The sequence below is a fragment of the Hypanus sabinus genome, chromosome 15 (assembly GCF_030144855.1).
Source record: "Hypanus sabinus isolate sHypSab1 chromosome 15, sHypSab1.hap1, whole genome shotgun sequence".
Taxonomy (NCBI): Eukaryota; Metazoa; Chordata; class Chondrichthyes; order Myliobatiformes; family Dasyatidae; genus Hypanus; species Hypanus sabinus.
The window spans coordinates 86,324,448-86,342,102 of NC_082720.1; the positions used below are offsets into that span (position 1 = coordinate 86,324,448).

Consider the following 17,655-nt stretch of genomic DNA (forward strand, 5'->3'; position numbering starts at 1 on the left):
AGACACCTTGTTTTCCTTCCAATTAGTATTGTATGTTTTGGAGTTATAAAGCGTAAAGATCCCATCCATGTACCCAACCAAATTTATCTTTAAATGATGAAATCAAACCCACATCCATTACTTGTGCTGGCAGCTTGTACCACACTCTCACCACCCTCTGAGTGAAGAAGCTCCCCCTCACGTTCCCCTTAAACATTTCACCTTTCACCCTTAACCCACGACCTCTAGTTGTAGTTTCTCCCAAACTCATTAATGATGTCTTTCTTAGAGCTGGGTGAATACGGGTTTGATCCTTGCATCAAAGCCTGACAGGTGTCCTGAAGAGATGGCTTCACCCTTCAGGAAGGAGTTCTCCAGGCCAGGCTGGCAATAGGGTGCTTTATTGTTAAATTCGATCAACTTCGAACAATGGCAACAGGAGGGGTGGAGGTATCGTAGACCGAGAGACAGTGTAGACCGCGCGGAGTTACAAGAAGCTCGAATGCACAAGAGCCTGACCCAAACTCGGCGCAAACTCGGACCAGAACTGGCCGCCAAGGCTGCTTGTAGATCTGATCGTCATTCTGCTGTTGTCTTCCCGTCAACTTCCTGCCCCCTTCCCCAGCCCCGCGGGAGCTCAGAGAAAAGCAAGGGGAAAAGTAGGTTTTCCACATGCATTGGACAGCGGTTCGATTTGGCCGAGGGAGTGTGGTACTTTGTGGGGGAGGAGGGAGTGACCAGAGACTCCCCTCCGTGTCAGTTCTCGAGCCGTTCATGGTAATGGACCGTGTGAGGGCGGAGGGAGGGAGGGAGGAGGTTGAAGGGGCGAAGGGGCCTTCAAGTGGAATGAAAAAGGAGAGTGAAGAAGAAATGTGAGATGAAGAGAAAGGGGTAAGGAGGAAGGAGGGGAAGGATGTAGGGGAGAGAGGATATATGGGTGGGAATAGAGGGCTGAGAGAGGGGAGAGAGAGGAGAGAGGGCAAGGTGGTTGAGAGATGTAGGGGAAAATAAGGAAAGAGGATTGGAACCTATCGATATTCGAAGTAGGGTGGGAATAAGTATGGATCTGTGGAGAAAGAGAAGTTTGGAAGGAGAGGGAGAGTGGGATGGAGGGAGGTACCAAGGGAGAGGTGGGGAGATAGGAGGCAGTGCAGTGGAAGAGGTGAGGAGGTAGAAACCCATTGAGCTAAATTGAACCATTGTCCAAGGATATGGGCAAAGTGCGTGGGGCAGCGTTTAGATGGCCCGTTGTAGCTGGTGCACGGTGCGTAAGTACTGGACGATGTCCTGCTTGACCTTGGAGACGGCCACTCTGGGGTGCCACCGCTGCACGGGTTTGCCATCGGGCCCGATGAGAAACTTCTCAAAGTTCCACTTGACGTCAGAGATCTTGAGCGGCTTCCAGTAGAGGTTGTCAGGGTCACCAAAACTATCACCCACCGGGGGGCAGGAGCTCTGTGGAGAGAAAGAGCAGGCGTTCAGGAGGAGCGCACGACTAATTAAATACTTTTCTCTAATGCCTCTCATCATCTTATACACCTCTATCAGGTCACCTCTCATCCTCTGTCGCTCCAAGGAGAAAAGGCCGAGCTCACCCAGCCTATTCCCATAAGGCATTCTCCCCAATCCAGGCAGCATCCTTGTAAATCTCCTCTGCACCCTTTCTATGGTTTCCACATCCTTCCTGTAGTAAGGTGACCAGAACTGAGCACAGTACTCCGAGTGAGGTCTGACCAGGGTCCTATATAGCTACCTCTCAGCTCTTAAACTCAATCCCACGATTGATGAAGGCCAATACACCACATGTCTTCTTAAGAGCCATCCTGCACAGCTGCTTTGAGAGTCCTATGGACTCCGACCTCAAGATCCCTCTGTTCCTCCACATTGTCAAGAGTCCTACCATTAATGCTATATTCTGCATCATGTTTGACGTGGGACAAAGCAACATAAAAACAAGCCCTTTGGCCCACAATGTTGTGCTGAACGGACCCGGGTACAATTCCCAATGCTCTCCATAAGGAATTTGTACATTTTCCCTATGACAATGTGAGTTTCCTCCGGAAGCTCCAGTTTTCTCCCACAGTCCAAAGACGTACGGGTTAGAAGGTTAATTGGCCACAGGGCACAGTCTCATTGGGCTGGTAGGGTACGTTACAATGCTCCGTTGCTAAATAAAATAAATAAGCGGTTAATTATACGCCCAACAGATCTAATCCTTTCTGCCCACACATCTGCATATCACTGCATTGTCTGCACATTCAGGTGCTGATCTACGAGCCTCTCGAACGCCTGTCATACTAATCACTGACACATTCCAGGCACACACCAGTCTCTGTGTAAAAACCACTTTGTCAGTCACCTCTCCTTTGAAATTACCCCTCACACCTGCAATGCACACCCTCTGGTACCAGACTTTTTGACCTGGGGTAAAAATTTTAAGCTTATATTTAAATTTTAGAGATTTAGTGCAGTGACAGGCCCTTCCTGCCGAATGAGCAATGGCGTCCAGTTACACCCGTGTGACCAATTAGACCAATAATCAGTACGTCTTTGGAATGTGGGAGCAAACCAGAGCACCAGGAGGAAACCCACAGGGTCATGGGAAGAACTTACAGACTCTTTACAGGTCGGTGGGACTAGGTGAGAGTAAGCGTTCAGCACGGACTACAGGGGCCGAGATGGCCTGTTTCTGTGCTGCTATGGTTATATATTGGTGGGATTTACAGTATCAATATTATGCTGACCGCTGCGTTAACATGCTGTCCAGCTCTCCACTCGATTTAAGCCTCTCAGAATCTGATAAAATTCCATCGGGTCTCCCTTCAGCTTCCAGAGGAAACAATCCAGATTTGTCCATCTCTCCTTCCAGAACCATAGAGAGCATCTTCTCCTTCCAGTACAGTACAGGGCATCCTCTCCTTCCAGAACAATAGAGAGCATCCTCTCCTTCCAGAACCATAGAGAGCATCCTCTCCTTCCAGAACCATAGAGAGCATCCTCCCCTTCCAGAACCATAGAGAGCATCCTCTCCTTCCAGAACCATAGAGAGCATCCTCTCCTTCCAGTACCATAGAGAGCATCCTCTCTAACCCAGTACTGTACAGAGCATCCTCTCCTTCCAGTACAGTACAGAGCATCCTCTCTAACCCAGCACTGTACAGAGAATCCTCTCTAGTCCGGTAGCATACAGAGCATCCTCCCTAATCCAGTACCGTACAGAACATCCTCTCAAATCCAGTACCGTACAGAACATCCTCTCTAGTCCGGTAGCATACAGAGCATCCTCTCTAATCCAGTAAAGTGCAGAGTATCCTCTCTAATCCAGTACTGTACAGAGTATCCTCTCTAATGCAGTGCCGTACAGAGCATCCTCTGTAATCCAGTATGGTACAGAGCATCTTGTCTAATCCAGTACGGTACAGAGCATCCTCTCTGATCCAGTACCGTACAGAGAATCCTTTCCTTCCAGTACCGTTACAGAGCATCCTCTCTAACCCAGTACAGGACAGAGCATCCTCTCTAATCCAGTACCGTACAGAGCATCTTGTCTAATCCAGTACGGTACAGAGCATCCTCTCTGATCCAGTACCGTACAGAGAATCCTTTCCTTCCAGTACCATACAGAGCATCCTCTCTAATCCAGTACCATACAGAGCATCCTCTCTAATCCAGTACCATACTGATCATTCTCTCCTTGCTGTACCGTACAGAACATCCTCTCTAGTCCGGTAGCATACAGAGCATCCTCTCTAATCCAGTACCGTACAGAGCATCCTCCTGATCCAGTGCCGTGCAGAGCATCCTCTCCTTCCAGTACCATACAGAGCATCCTGTATAATCCAGTAGCGTACAGAGTATCCTCTCCTTCCAGTACTGTACAGAGCATCCTCCCTAATCCTGTACCGTACAGAGCACCCTCTCTAATCCAGTACAGTACAGAGTATCCTCTCTGATCTAGTACCATACAGAGCATCTTGTCTAATCCAGTACGGTACAGAGCACCCTCTCTAATCCAGGAGTGTACAGAGCATCTTCTCTAATGCAATACTGTACAGAGCATCCTCTTTAATCCAGTACCATACAGAGCAGCCTCTCTAATCCAGTACGGTACAGAGCATCCCCTCGAATCCAGTACAGTACAGAACATCCTCTCTGATCCAGTACCATACAGAGTGTCCTCTCCTTCCAGTATTGTACAGAGCATCCTCTCTAATCCAGTACTGTACAGAACATCCTCTCTGATCCAGTACCGTACAGAGCATTCTGTATAATCCAGTAAAGTGCAGAGTATCCTCTCTAATGCAGTGTCATACAGAGCATCCTCTGTAATTCAGTACGGTACAGAGCATCCATTCTACTCCAGTACCGTTCATGGCATTCTCTCTAATCCAGTACCGTACAGATCATTCTCTCTAATCCAGTACCATTACAGAGCATCCTCTCCAATCCAGTACGGTACAGAGCGTCCTTTCCTTCCAGTACCATACAGTGCATCATCTCTAATCCAGTACCGTACAGCGCATCGTCTCTAATCCAGTACCATACAGAGCATTCTCTCTAATCCAGTACAGTGCAGAGCATCCAAAATAGAACAGGGAATCCTCTTGTTCCAGTATGGTACAGAGCATCATCTCTAATCCAGTACCATACAGGGCATCCTCTCTAATCCAGTACCATACACAGTATTGTCTCTAATCCAGTACTGTACAGAGCATCCTCTCCTTCCAGTACTGTATACAGCACCCTCTCTAATCCAGTATGGTACAGAGCATCCATTCTAGTCCAGTACCATACACAGTATGGTCTCTAATCCAGTACCATACACAGTATCGTCTCTAATCCAGTACCATACAGAGCATCCTCTCTAATCCACTACCATACAGAGCATTCATTTGAATCAAGTACCGTACACAGCATCTTCTCCAATCCATTATCGTATACAGCATCATCTCTAATCCAGTACTGTACAGAGCATCATCTCTAATCCAGTGCCGTACAGAGCATCCTCATTAATCCAGTAAAGTGCAGAGCACCCTCTCTAATCCAGTACCGTACACATCACCATCTCTAATCCCATACCATACAGAGCATCCTGTCTAATCCAGTACGATACAGAGCATCCTCTCCTTCCAGTACCGTACAAAGCATTGTCACTAATCCAGTACTGTACAGAGCATCCTGTCTAATCCAGTGCTGTACAGAGCATCCTCTCCTTCCAGTGCGGTACAGAGCATCCTCTCTAATGCAGTACTGTACAGAGCATCCTGTATAATCCAGTACGGTACAGAGCATCCTCTCTAATGCAGTACTGTACAGAGCATCCTCTGTAATCCAGTACGGTACAGAGCATCCTCTCTAATGCAGTACTGTACAGAGCATCCTCTCCTTCCAGTATTGTACAGAGCATCCTCTCTAATCCAGTACTGTACAGAACATCCTCTCTGATCCAGTACCGTACAGAGCATTCTGTATAATCCAGTAAAGTGCAGAGTATCCTCTCTAATGCAGTGTCATACAGAGCATCCTCTGTAATTCAGTACAGTACAGAGCATCCATTCTACTCCAGTACCGTTCATGGCATTCTCTCTAATCCAGTACCGTACAGATCATTCTCTCTAATCCAGTACCATTACAGAGCATCCTCTCCAATCCAGTACGGTACAGAGCGTCCTTTCCTTCCAGTACCATACAGTGCATCATCTCTAATCCAGTACCGTACAGCGCATCGTCTCTAATCCAGTACCATACAGAGCATTCTCTCTAATCCAGTACAGTGCAGAGCATCCAAAATAGAACAGGGAATCCTCTTGTTCCAGTATGGTACAGAGCATCATCTCTAATCCAGTACCATACAGGGCATCCTCTCTAATCCAGTACCATACACAGTATTGTCTCTAATCCAGTACTGTACAGAGCATCCTGTCTAATCCAGTGCTGTACAGAGCATCCTCTCCTTCCAGTGCGGTACAGAGCATCCTCTCTAATGCAGTACTGTACAGAGCATCCTGTATAATCCAGTACGGTACAGAGCATCCTCTCTAATGCAGTACTGTACAGAGCATCCTCTGTAATCCAGTACGGTACAGAGCATCCTCTCTAATGCAGTACTGTACAGAGCATCCTCTCCTTCCAGTATTGTACAGAGCATCCTCTCTAATCCAGTACTGTACAGAACATCCTCTCTGATCCAGTACCGTACAGAGCATTCTGTATAATCCAGTAAAGTGCAGAGTATCCTCTCTAATGCAGTGTCATACAGAGCATCCTCTGTAATTCAGTACAGTACAGAGCATCCATTCTACTCCAGTACCGTTCATGGCATTCTCTCTAATCCAGTACCGTACAGATCATTCTCTCTAATCCAGTACCATTACAGAGCATCCTCTCCAATCCAGTACGGTACAGAGCGTCCTTTCCTTCCAGTACCATACAGTGCATCATCTCTAATCCAGTACCGTACAGCGCATCGTCTCTAATCCAGTACCATACAGAGCATTCTCTCTAATCCAGTACAGTGCAGAGCATCCAAAATAGAACAGGGAATCCTCTTGTTCCAGTATGGTACAGAGCATCATCTCTAATCCAGTACCATACAGGGCATCCTCTCTAATCCAGTACCATACACAGTATTGTCTCTAATCCAGTACTGTACAGAGCATCCTCTCCTTCCAGTACTGTATACAGCACCCTCTCTAATCCAGTATGGTACAGAGCATCCATTCTAGTCCAGTACCATACACAGTATGGTCTCTAATCCAGTACCATACACAGTATCGTCTCTAATCCAGTACCATACAGAGCATCCTCTCTAATCCACTACCATACAGAGCATTCATTTGAATCAAGTACCGTACACAGCATCTTCTCCAATCCATTATCGTATACAGCATCATCTCTAATCCAGTACTGTACAGAGCATCATCTCTAATCCAGTGCCGTACAGAGCATCCTCATTAATCCAGTAAAGTGCAGAGCACCCTCTCTAATCCAGTACCGTACACATCACCATCTCTAATCCCATACCATACAGAGCATCCTGTCTAATCCAGTACGATACAGAGCATCCTCTCCTTCCAGTACCGTACAAAGCATTGTCACTAATCCAGTACTGTACAGAGCATCCTGTCTAATCCAGTGCTGTACAGAGCATCCTCTCCTTCCAGTGTGGTACAGAGCATCCTCTCTAATGCAGTACTGTACAGAGCATCCTGTATAATCCAGTACCGTGCAGAGCATAATCTCTAATCCAATATCGTACAGAGCATCCTCTCTAATCCAGTACTGTGCAGTGCATCCTCTGTAATCCAGTACGGTACAGAGCATCCTCTCTAATGCAGTACTGTACAGAGCATCCTCTCCTTCCAGTACTGTACAGGGCATCCTCTCTAATGCAGTACTGTACAGAGCATCCTGTATAATCCAGTACCGTGCAGAGCATAATCTCTAATCCAATATCGTACAGAGCATCCTCTCTAATCCAGTACTGTGCAGTGCATCCTCTGTAATCCAGTACGGTACAGAGCATCCTCTCTAATCCAGTACAGTAAAGGGCATCATTTCTAATCCAGTATCGTACAGAGCATCCTCTCTAATCCAGTACCGTGCAGAGCATAATCTCTAATCCAATATCGTACAGAGCATCCTCTCTAATCCAGTACAGTAAAGGGCATCATTTCTAATCCAGTACTGTACAGAACATCCTCCCTAATCCAGTACTGTACAGAGCATCCTCTCCATCCAGTACCGTACAGAGCATCCTCTCTAATCCAGTACCGTACAGAGCATCCTGTATAATCCAGTAGCGTACAGAGTATCCTCTCCTTCCAGTACTGTACAGAGCATCCTCCCTAATCCTGTACCGTACAGAGCACCCTCTCTAATCCAGTACAGTACAGAGCATCCTCTCTCATCCGGTAACATACAGAGCATACTCTCTAATCCAGTAAAGTGCAGAGCACCCTCTCAAATCCAGTACCGTACACATCACCCTCTCTAATCCCATACCATACAGAGCATCCTGTCTAATCCAGTACCATACAGAGCATCCTGTATAATCCAGTTGCGTAAAGAGTATCCTCTCCAATCCAGTACCATACAGAGCATCATCTCTAATCCAGTACCGTACAGAGCATCATCTCTAATCCAGTACCGTACAGAGCATCCTCTCCAATCCAGTACAGTACAAAGCATCATCTCTAATCCAGTACCGTACAGAGCAGCCTCTCTAATGCAGTACTGTACAGAACATCCATTCTAATCCAGTACTGTACAGCGCATCCGCTCTAATCCAGTACCATACACAGTATCGTCTCTAATCCGGTACCGTACAGAGCATCCTCTCCTTCCAGTACAGAGCAGAGCATCCTCTCTAATCCAGGCAGCATCCTAATGATCCTATGATTTACTTTGAGTTTTTCAGTGCAGGGGTTCCCAAGTTGCCTGTGCCATGGACCAAAACCACTAAGCAATGTGTCTGTGGATGCTGGGTTGGGGACCCCTGGCTTAGAAATTCAGTGCTGAATAGGCTTTTTTGGCTCTTCAAGCTGCACCACCCAGCAACCCCTAACAACACTGATTTAACCCGAATCTGATCCCAATGACTGATTAACCTGGCCTGTCTGCCTTTGGACTCTGGGCGGAAACCAGAGCACCTGGAGGAAACACACACACACACACTGTACAGACTTCCTTACAGATGACGCCAGGATTGAACTCGAACACCAGTGCCCTAAGCTGTAGCAATGTTGCGCTAGCTTCTGTGCTGCTGTGGCATCCCAACTCCACTCTCTGAAGACTCCACGTGCTTCCTGCAATGGGAGGGCAACTGGAACTGTTTGCAATACTCTCGGAGTGACCCTGCCAGAGTTAGGAGGGCTCTCCCATACTCTCTGAGACACACTCACCTTCAGATAGGTGAACAGGGGCTGCTCGTTCTCACCGTTCACGTCACCCTTCTGGAACAGCTGGAAGTTGGGCACGTAGCCTCTCCCCGGACGGACGTACCTGTGACCAGACAGCAAGGTGAAGTTGTGATGCAGTGCAGACCCCACCATTTAAAACTAAAGTGTGGCCCAACAGAATTCCTCCTATCCCATCTCATGTCAGAACATACCCTCACAGCCTCTCTGCTTCCTCACACTACAATGGATGTCCCCCACCGCGTCATTGTCAGAAGAACCACCAGCCAACTTCCCCATCTTCAGCCCAGCTTCATTACAGTTACTGGCCATTTTATTAGGTACACCATACAACTACTTGTTAATGCAAATAACTAATCAGCCAACCATGTAGCAGCAACTCCATGCCAAAAATCAGCATCAGCACCCGGACAGTCAGTACCGGTGCCCCCCAGGGATGTGGGCTCTCCCCACTGCTCTTCTCCCTTTACACTAATGACTGCACCTCACAGGATCCTTCTGTTAAACTCCCGAAGTTTGCAGATGCCACAACTGTCATTGGCCTTATCCGAGACGGTGATACAGACGGGAGGTGGATCGGCTGGCCCTCCGGTGTGGTCAGAACAGTCTGGAGCTAAATACGCTCAAGACTGCAGAGGTGACAGTGGACGTCAGGAGGAGCCCCCACTCACTATACTCAACAGTATTGTGTCTGCTGTGGAGACCTTCAGATTTCTGGGTGTCACAATCTCCCAGGACCTGGAGTGGACACCCAACGTGGACACTCTTATCAAAAAGGCTCAGCAAAGCTTGTATTTCCTATGTCAACTCAGGAAGTACAACCTGCCTCAGGAGCTGCTGATTCAATTCTATTCAGGAATACTCCAGTCCGTTCTCTGTTCGTTCATCACTGTCTGGTTTGAATCAGCTACCAAACAAGACAAAAATAGGTTCCAAAGAACCGTCAGGGCTGCAGAAAGGATTATTGGTGTGAAGCTGCCCTCGATCCAGAACTTATATGCATCTAGAGTCAGGAAGCGAGCAAGCAGCACTATTGTAGACCCATCACACCCTGGACATCACCTGTTCCAACTCCTTCCTTCTGGTAGGCGCTTTAGATCACTGTATGCCAGGACAAATAGCCAATAGGCAGTAGGTGCAGGAGTAGGCCATTTGGCCCTTCTAGCCAGCACCGCTATTCACTGTGATCATGGCTGATCATACACAATCAGTACCCCGTTCCTGCCCTCTCCCCATATCCCTTGACCCCACTATCTATAAGAGCTCTATCTAACTCTCTCTTGAATGCATCCAGAGACTTGGCCTCCACTGCCTTCTGGGGCAGAGCATTCCACATATCCACCACTCTCTGGGTGAAAAAGTTTTTCCGCATCTCTGTTCTAAATGGCCTACCCCTTATTCTTAAACTGTGGCCTCTAGTTCTGGACTCACCCATCAGCCGGAACATGCTTCCTGCCTCCAGCGTGTCCAATCCCTTAATAATCTTATATGTTGCAATCAGATCCCCTCTCATCCTTCTAAATTCCAGTGTATACAAGCCCAGTGACTCCAATCTTTCAACATATGACAGTCCCGCCATTCTGGGAATTAACCTTGTGAACCTACGCTGCACTCCCTCAATAGCAAGAATGTCCTTCCTCAAATTTGGAGACCAAAACTGCACACAATACTCCAGGTGGGGTCTCACCAGGGCCTTGTACAGCTGCAGAAGGACTTCTTTACTCCTATACTCAAATTCCCTTGTTATAAAAGCCAGCATGCCATTAGCTTTCTTCACTGCCTACTGTACCTGAATGCTTGCTTTCATTGACTGTACAAGAACACCTAGATCTCATTGTACTTCCCCTTTTCCTAACTTGACTCCATTTAGATAGTAATCTGCCTTCCTGTTCTTGCCACCAAAGTGGACAATTTCATATTAAACTGCATCTGCCATACATTTGCCCATTCACCTAGCCTGGCCAAGTCACCCTGCATTCTCATAACATCCTCCTGACATTTCACACTGCCACCCAGCTTTGTGTCATTGGCAAATTTGCTAATGTTACTTTTAATCCCTTCATTTAAATCATTAATGTATATTGTAAACAGCTGTGGTCCCAGCACCAAACCTTGCGGTACCCCACTGGTCACAGCCTGCCATTCCGAAAGGGACTCGTTAATCACTACTCTTTGTTTCCTGTCAGCCAGCCAATTTTCAATCCATGTCAGTACTCTGCCCCCAATACCATGTGCCCTTATTTTGCCCACTAATCTCCTATGTGGGACTTTATCAAATGCTTTCTAAAAGTCCAGGTACACTACATCCACTGGCTCTCCCTTGTCCATTTTCATAGTTACAGCCTCAAAAAACTCCAGAAGATTAGAAGAGAAGGACAAATAGGAACAGTTTAATTCCGAATGCCATCAGTCCTATGAACACTTGAATTTTAGTCTATTACAAATCAAGTCCACCTGTACATTCAGTGAGGTGGACCTCATTGTATATAGTTTATGATTATTTGCACTATTGTTTTTGTTTGCTTTTAATTCTGTACAGAGAGAGCTCAGGGAAACTGGCAATAAATTCCCTGTATGTGTCCTCATACTTGGCGATAACAAAGGATTCTGATTCGGATTCACAACAGTCTCTAGAGTTTACAGGAATGGTGTAAAACATTAAAAAAAATCCAGTGAGCAGCAGTTCTGTAGGTGTTACTGAGAATGGCCAGACTGGTTCAATCTGACAGGAAGGTGACAGTAACTCAAATAACTACTTGTTACAACAGTGGTGTGCAGAGAAGCATCTCACTGCAGTGGCTTGCAGTCTAGGAGTAGACAACCTGTCACTCACTCCCTTCTTCCCACCACGTACACTTGCTGGACTTTGCACCTCCACGCACACACACAAATTCCCATCAACGTGGCTCAACCAGCTCTGCAGAGCCACTCCAACGTCTCAGGAAGGTCTTCTACTTACTTCAACAAGGGATATATCTCCTGATTCCTTCCTGGTTCCTGCTTTCCAAACTGGTTGCAAGGGAAGGCGAGGATTGTGAATCTAAGCGGTTCCAGTTCTGTGTGTAGTGCATTCAGATCTGAGAAGGGATCAAACACATTGACCGTGAATCGGTGAATTGATTTATTTCTGTCACATGTACTGAGATACAGAGAAAAACTTGTCTTGCCTACTGTTCATACAGATCAGATCATTGCACAGTGTGTTAAGGTAGAACAAGGGAAAACAATAACAGAATGCAGAATAAAGTGTCACAGTTACAGAGAAAGTGCAGTGCAGGCAGACAATAAGGTGTAAGGTCATAATGAGGTAGATTGTGAGGTATTTACAAAGATAAGACCATAAGACGTAGGAACAGAATCAGCCTGTCAAGTCTGCTTCGCCATTTCATCATGGCTGATCCTGGATCCCATTCAATCCCACACACCTGCCCTCTCACCATATCCCTTGATGCCTGACCATTCAGGAATCTATCAACTTCTTCTTTGAATATACCCACGGACTTGATCTCAATCACAGTCTGTGGCAGAGCATTCCACAGATTCACCACTCTTCGGCTAAAAAAATTCCTCCTTACTTCTGTTCTAAAGGGTCGCCTCTCAGTTTTGTGACTGGATACCCCCACCATAGGAAACACCCTATGTTTCAATGAGATCCCCACCTGCATTATTCTAAATTCCAGCAAGAAGCTGCCAAATGCTTCTCATATGATAACTCCATCATTCTCAGAATCATCCTCCTGAACCTTCTCTGGACTCTCTCCAATGACAACTTATCCTTTTAAAGATAAGGGGCCCAAAACTGTTGACAATACTCAAAGTGCAGCCTGATTGGTGTCTTATAAAGGCTCAGCATTATCTCCTTGTTTTTATATTCTATTCCCCTTGAAATAAATGCCAACTTTTATTTGGGGATGGGAGAGGTTCCGGAGGATTGAAGGGTTGCGGGTGTTGTTCCCTTATTCAAGAAAGGGAGTAGAGGTAACCCAGGAAATTATAAACTGGTGAGTCTTACTTCAGTGGTTGGTAAGTTGTTGGAGAAGATCCTGAGAGGCAGGATTTATGAACATTTGGAGAGGTATAATATGATTAGGAATAGTCAACATGGCTTTGTCAAGGGCAGGTCGTGCCTTACCAGCCTGATTGAATTTTTTGAGGATGTGACTAAACACATTGATGAAGGTAGAGCAGTAGATGTAGTGCATATAGATTTCAGCAAGGCATTTGATAAGGTACCCCATGCACGGCTTGTTGAGAAAGTAAGGAGGCATGCGATCCAAGGGGACATTGGCTTTGTGGATCCAGAACTGGCTTGCCCACAGAAGGCAAAGAGTAGTTGTAGACGGGTCACATTCTGCATGGAGGTCGGTGACCAGTGGTGTGCCTCAGGGATCTGTCCTGGGACCTGTAGGTTTTCTATGTTTTCTATTACATTTGCCTTCTTTACCACAGACTTAACCTTTGAATTCACCTTCTGGGTGTCTTGCACAAGGACTCCCAAATCCCTTTGCCCCTCTGATGTTTGAACCTTCTCCCCATTTAGATGATAGTTTGCACTATTGTTCCTTTTACCAAATTAATTATCATACATTTCCCAACACTGTATTCCTTCTGCCACTTTTTTGCCCATTCTTTCAATTTGTCTAAGTCCTGTTGTGATTGTATTGTTTCCTCAGCACTACCTACCCTTCCACTTATCTTTGTATCATTGGCAAACTTTGGCACAAAGCCATCAATTTCATTATCTAAATCATTGACAAACAATGTGAAAAGTAGCGGTCTCAATACTGACCCCTGAGGGACACCACTAATCACTGGCAGCCAACCAGAAAAGCCCCCCCCCCCGTAGCAGTGCTACACGCAGCGCTGAAATAATGACACGTAGTCGATGAGCTGCAGTTGCAAAAGAGGTTTATTCAAACTTCGCAGCCTCACTTTAAAGCCTTCCTGTTCCCGCCCTCCCCGGGCAGGAATGCTGTAGGGGGCGCGTATTCACAGTCCCGTCCCGCGCGCAGGCTTTTCCCCTTGCTGGTGAAGCAGACTTGGCGCCCTCTTTGGGACTGGCCTCGATGCCAGCGCGCGCTGATTTGTGAGCCGGTTCGAGTGCGCTGGGAAGTGGGTCGCCACACCCCTTTATTTCCACTTTCTGCCTCCTGCCTGTCAGCCATTCCTCCATCCATGCCAGTATCTTTCCTGGAGCGCTATAGGGTTTTATTTTGTTAAGCAGACTCATGTGTGGCACCATATCAAATGCTTTCTGAAAATCCAAGTAAGTAACATCCACTGCCTCTCCTTTGTCCACCCTGCTGGTTACTTCCTCAAAGAATTCTAACAGATTATTCAGGCAAGATTTCCCTTCACAGAAAACATTATGACTTTGATTTATTTTATCATTAGCATCCTACTACCCCAAAACCTTATCCTTACTAATAGACTCCAACACTTTCCCGACCACTGTTAGGCTAACTGGCCTATAATTTCCTTTCTTTTGTCTTCCTCCCTTCTTAAAGAGTAGTTACATTTGCAATTTTCCAGTCCCCTGGGACCATGCCAGGATAAAGATCAGAGATGAGGAGGAATTTCTTCAACCAAAGGGTGGTCTTATGGCCTTAATCTTATTCTACTCTGGCAAAGAAGACTGACTATAAACCCTGACTATGGCTCTCACAGGTTTATATATTTTGAGCAGTAATCTCTTCCTTACCAACGTACTGTTGTGTCAATCCTCAGAACGTTGCCACGTTGATGATCAGCACAGTTTTCCCAGTGTATTCACTTAAAAGGATGTTCCTGCTCCCATTTAAAGCCATCGCCTGGTAGTCATAGATGGTGCCAGGAACAGATTTACAGTGAGATGTCTGCAAGAGCAAGAACCACAATAAAGTCAATAATTTCTCCCTCACACTTACCACTTCAGAAATAAATCAGGACGGCCAAAAGAAGGTTGCTCTAACAGAAGAAGTGAAGAAGAACCCCAAGTACATTCTACAATATATTAAGAGCAGAAGGGTAGCAGGGGACAAAATGAGTCCTCTGGAAGATCAGAGTGGTGATCTATGTGTTGTGCCAAAAGAGACGGGGAAGACCTTAAATAGATTTTTTTTTGCATCTGTGTTCACTCAAGATAAGATGTATAAGATGATGAGAGGTATTGATCGTGTGGATAGTCAGAGGCTTTTTCCCAGGGTTGAAATGGTTGCCACAAGAGGACACAGGTTTAAGGTGCTGGGGAGTAGGTACAGAGGCGATGTCAGGGGTAAGGTGTTTACTCAGAGTGGTGAGTGTGTGGAATGGGCTGCCAGCAACGGTGGTGGAGAAGGATACGATAGGGTCTTTTAAGACACTTTTGTATAGGTACATGGAGCATAGAAAAATAGAGGGCTATGGGTAACCCTAGGTAATTTCTAAAGTAACTACGTGTTTGGCACAGCTTTGTGGGCTGAAGGGCCTGTATCGTGCTGTAGGATTCTATGTTTCTAACCTATTGAGTCCGCTCCACCATTTCATCATGGCTGATCCTGGATCCCATTCAATCTCACACACCTGCCCTCTCACTATATGCCTTTATGCCTGACCATTCAGGAATCTATCAAATTCTGCCTTAAATATACCCACGGACTTGGCCTCCACTTCAGTCTGTGGCAGAGCATTCCACAGATTCACTGCTCTCAGGCTAAAAAAATTTCCTCCTTACCTCTGTTCTAAAAGGTCACCCCTCAATTTTGAGGCAGTGCCCTCGAGTTCTGGATACCCCCACCTGAGGAAACATTCTCTCCACATCCACCCTATCTAGTCCTTTAAACCTTTGGCATTGAAGACGAGGCAGTAAATTGAGTTAGACATTAGCTTTGCGGGGGGAGTGGCTGGTACCCCTCTGACTGGAGGCCTGTCTGGAGGATCTGAACCAGCCGGAAAAATGAGTTGATAAATGGCAGGTGGAATTTAATACAGATAATTGTGACCTGTCGTGCTTCGGTACGACAAATCAGGGTAGGATTTACACAGTGAACGATACCTCTCAGGTCTCGGCTCCCTTACCTTGTATCAAAACATCAACTATTTATTTCCCTCCATAGATCAAAGTTTCAAGTAAATTAATTATCAAAGTGCATATATTTCATAATATACAACACTGTGATTCATTTTCTTGAGCGCATACTCAATAAATCTAATAAACATAATAGAATCAATGGAAGACTGCACCAACTTAAATGTTCAGCCAGTGCAGAAGACAACAAAGTGTGCAAATACAAAAAGAAGCAATAATAATAAATAAATAAGCAATAAATATCAATAACATGAGATGAGGAGTCCTTGAAAGCGAGTTCATAAGTTGTGGGAACGTTTCACTGATGGGGTGAGTGAAGTTGAGTGCTGTTTCAAGAGCCTGATGGTTGAGGGGTAATAACTTGCTAATCAGCTGAGTTCCTCCAGAGTTTTGTGTGTGTTGCTCCGGATTTCCAGCATTTGCAGAATCTCGTGTTTACGTTCATTTCTTATAAACCTGCGAATTCTACTCTTCCCGAATCAGAATCAGGTTTATTATCATCGACACATATCATGAAATTTGTAGTAAAAGAGCAGAGTAATATAGTACAGTAATATAAAACTTAGTATAAATTCCAATAAGAAATATATATTTTAAAAATTTAAGTAAGTAGTGCAACTAAAGAGCTTCCACCATCCTTACAGATAAAGAACCAGCCAAAGTTGACAACTTATACGATCAATAAATGAGTTCCTCTCCTGTGTGACACACACAAACTCACAGGTAAGTCAGCATCTATGGAAAGGAAAGAACAGACAATGATTCTGGCCAAGGCCCTTCATCAGGACTTGGTCCGAAACAGTGATGTTGCGCTGACCTTTAACCTACTCCAAGGTCAATCTAACACTACACTCCCACATAACCCTCCAATTTTCTATCATCCATGTGCCTATCTAAGAGTTTCTTAAATGTCCCTAATGTATCTGTCTTTACCTCCACCTCTGGCAGCACACCCACCATTCTCTGTGTAAAATACCTAACTCTGACATCCCCCCCCAACTATATTTTCCTCCAATCTCCTTAAAATTATGTCCCCTGGTATTAGCCATTTCCGCCCTGGGAAAATGTCTCTGGCAGTCCACTCGATTTAGGTCTCTGTCAAGTCACCTCTCATCCTCCTTCACTCCAAGGAGAAAAGACCCAGCTCACTCAACCATTCCTCATAAAACAGGCTCTCTAATCCAGGCAGCATCCTGGTGAATCTCCTCGGCACCCTCTCTAATCCAGGCAGCATCCTGGTGAATCTCCTCTGCACCCTCTCTAATCCAGGCAGCATCCTGGTCAATCTCCTCTGCACCCTCTCTAATCCAGGCAGCATCCTGGTAAATCTCCTCTGCACCCTCTCTAATCCAAACAGCATCCTGGTGAATCTCCTCTGTACCCTCTCTAATCCATCAGCATCCTGGTGAATCTCCTCTGCACCCTCTCTAATCCAGGCAGCATCCTGGTAAATCTCCTCTGCACCCTCTCTAATCCAGGCAGCATCCTGGTAAATCTCCTCTGCACCCTCTCTAATCCAGGCAGCATCCTGGTAAATCTCCTCTGCATCCTCTCAAATCCAGACAGCATCCTGGTAAATCTCTTCTGCACCCTCTCTAATCCAGGCAGCATCCTGGTAAATCTCCTCTGCACCCTCTCTAATCCAGGCAGCATCCTGGTAAATCTCCTCTGCACCCTCTCTAATCCAGGCAGCGTCCTGGTAAATCTCCTCTG

The 17,655-nt window shown here is 46.0% G+C and overlaps 1 protein-coding gene across 1 annotated transcript in view; it reads right to left on the minus strand.

The window, feature by feature from the left end:
* Positions 1-364: 364 nt before the first annotated feature.
* The window catches only part of gpx3 (glutathione peroxidase 3), a 37,824-nt gene continuing 20,533 nt past the window's right edge, over positions 365-17,655 (minus strand). The window contains exons 2-5 of the mRNA XM_059990669.1: positions 14,599-14,752; positions 11,857-11,974; positions 8,883-8,982; positions 365-1,434 (exon numbers count right to left, since the gene is read on the minus strand). Of these exons, the coding sequence (XP_059846652.1) occupies positions 1,216-1,434; positions 8,883-8,982; positions 11,857-11,974; positions 14,599-14,752 (591 nt within the window). The 3' untranslated portion in view covers positions 365-1,215. The remainder of the gene's footprint in view (positions 1,435-8,882; positions 8,983-11,856; positions 11,975-14,598; positions 14,753-17,655) is intronic.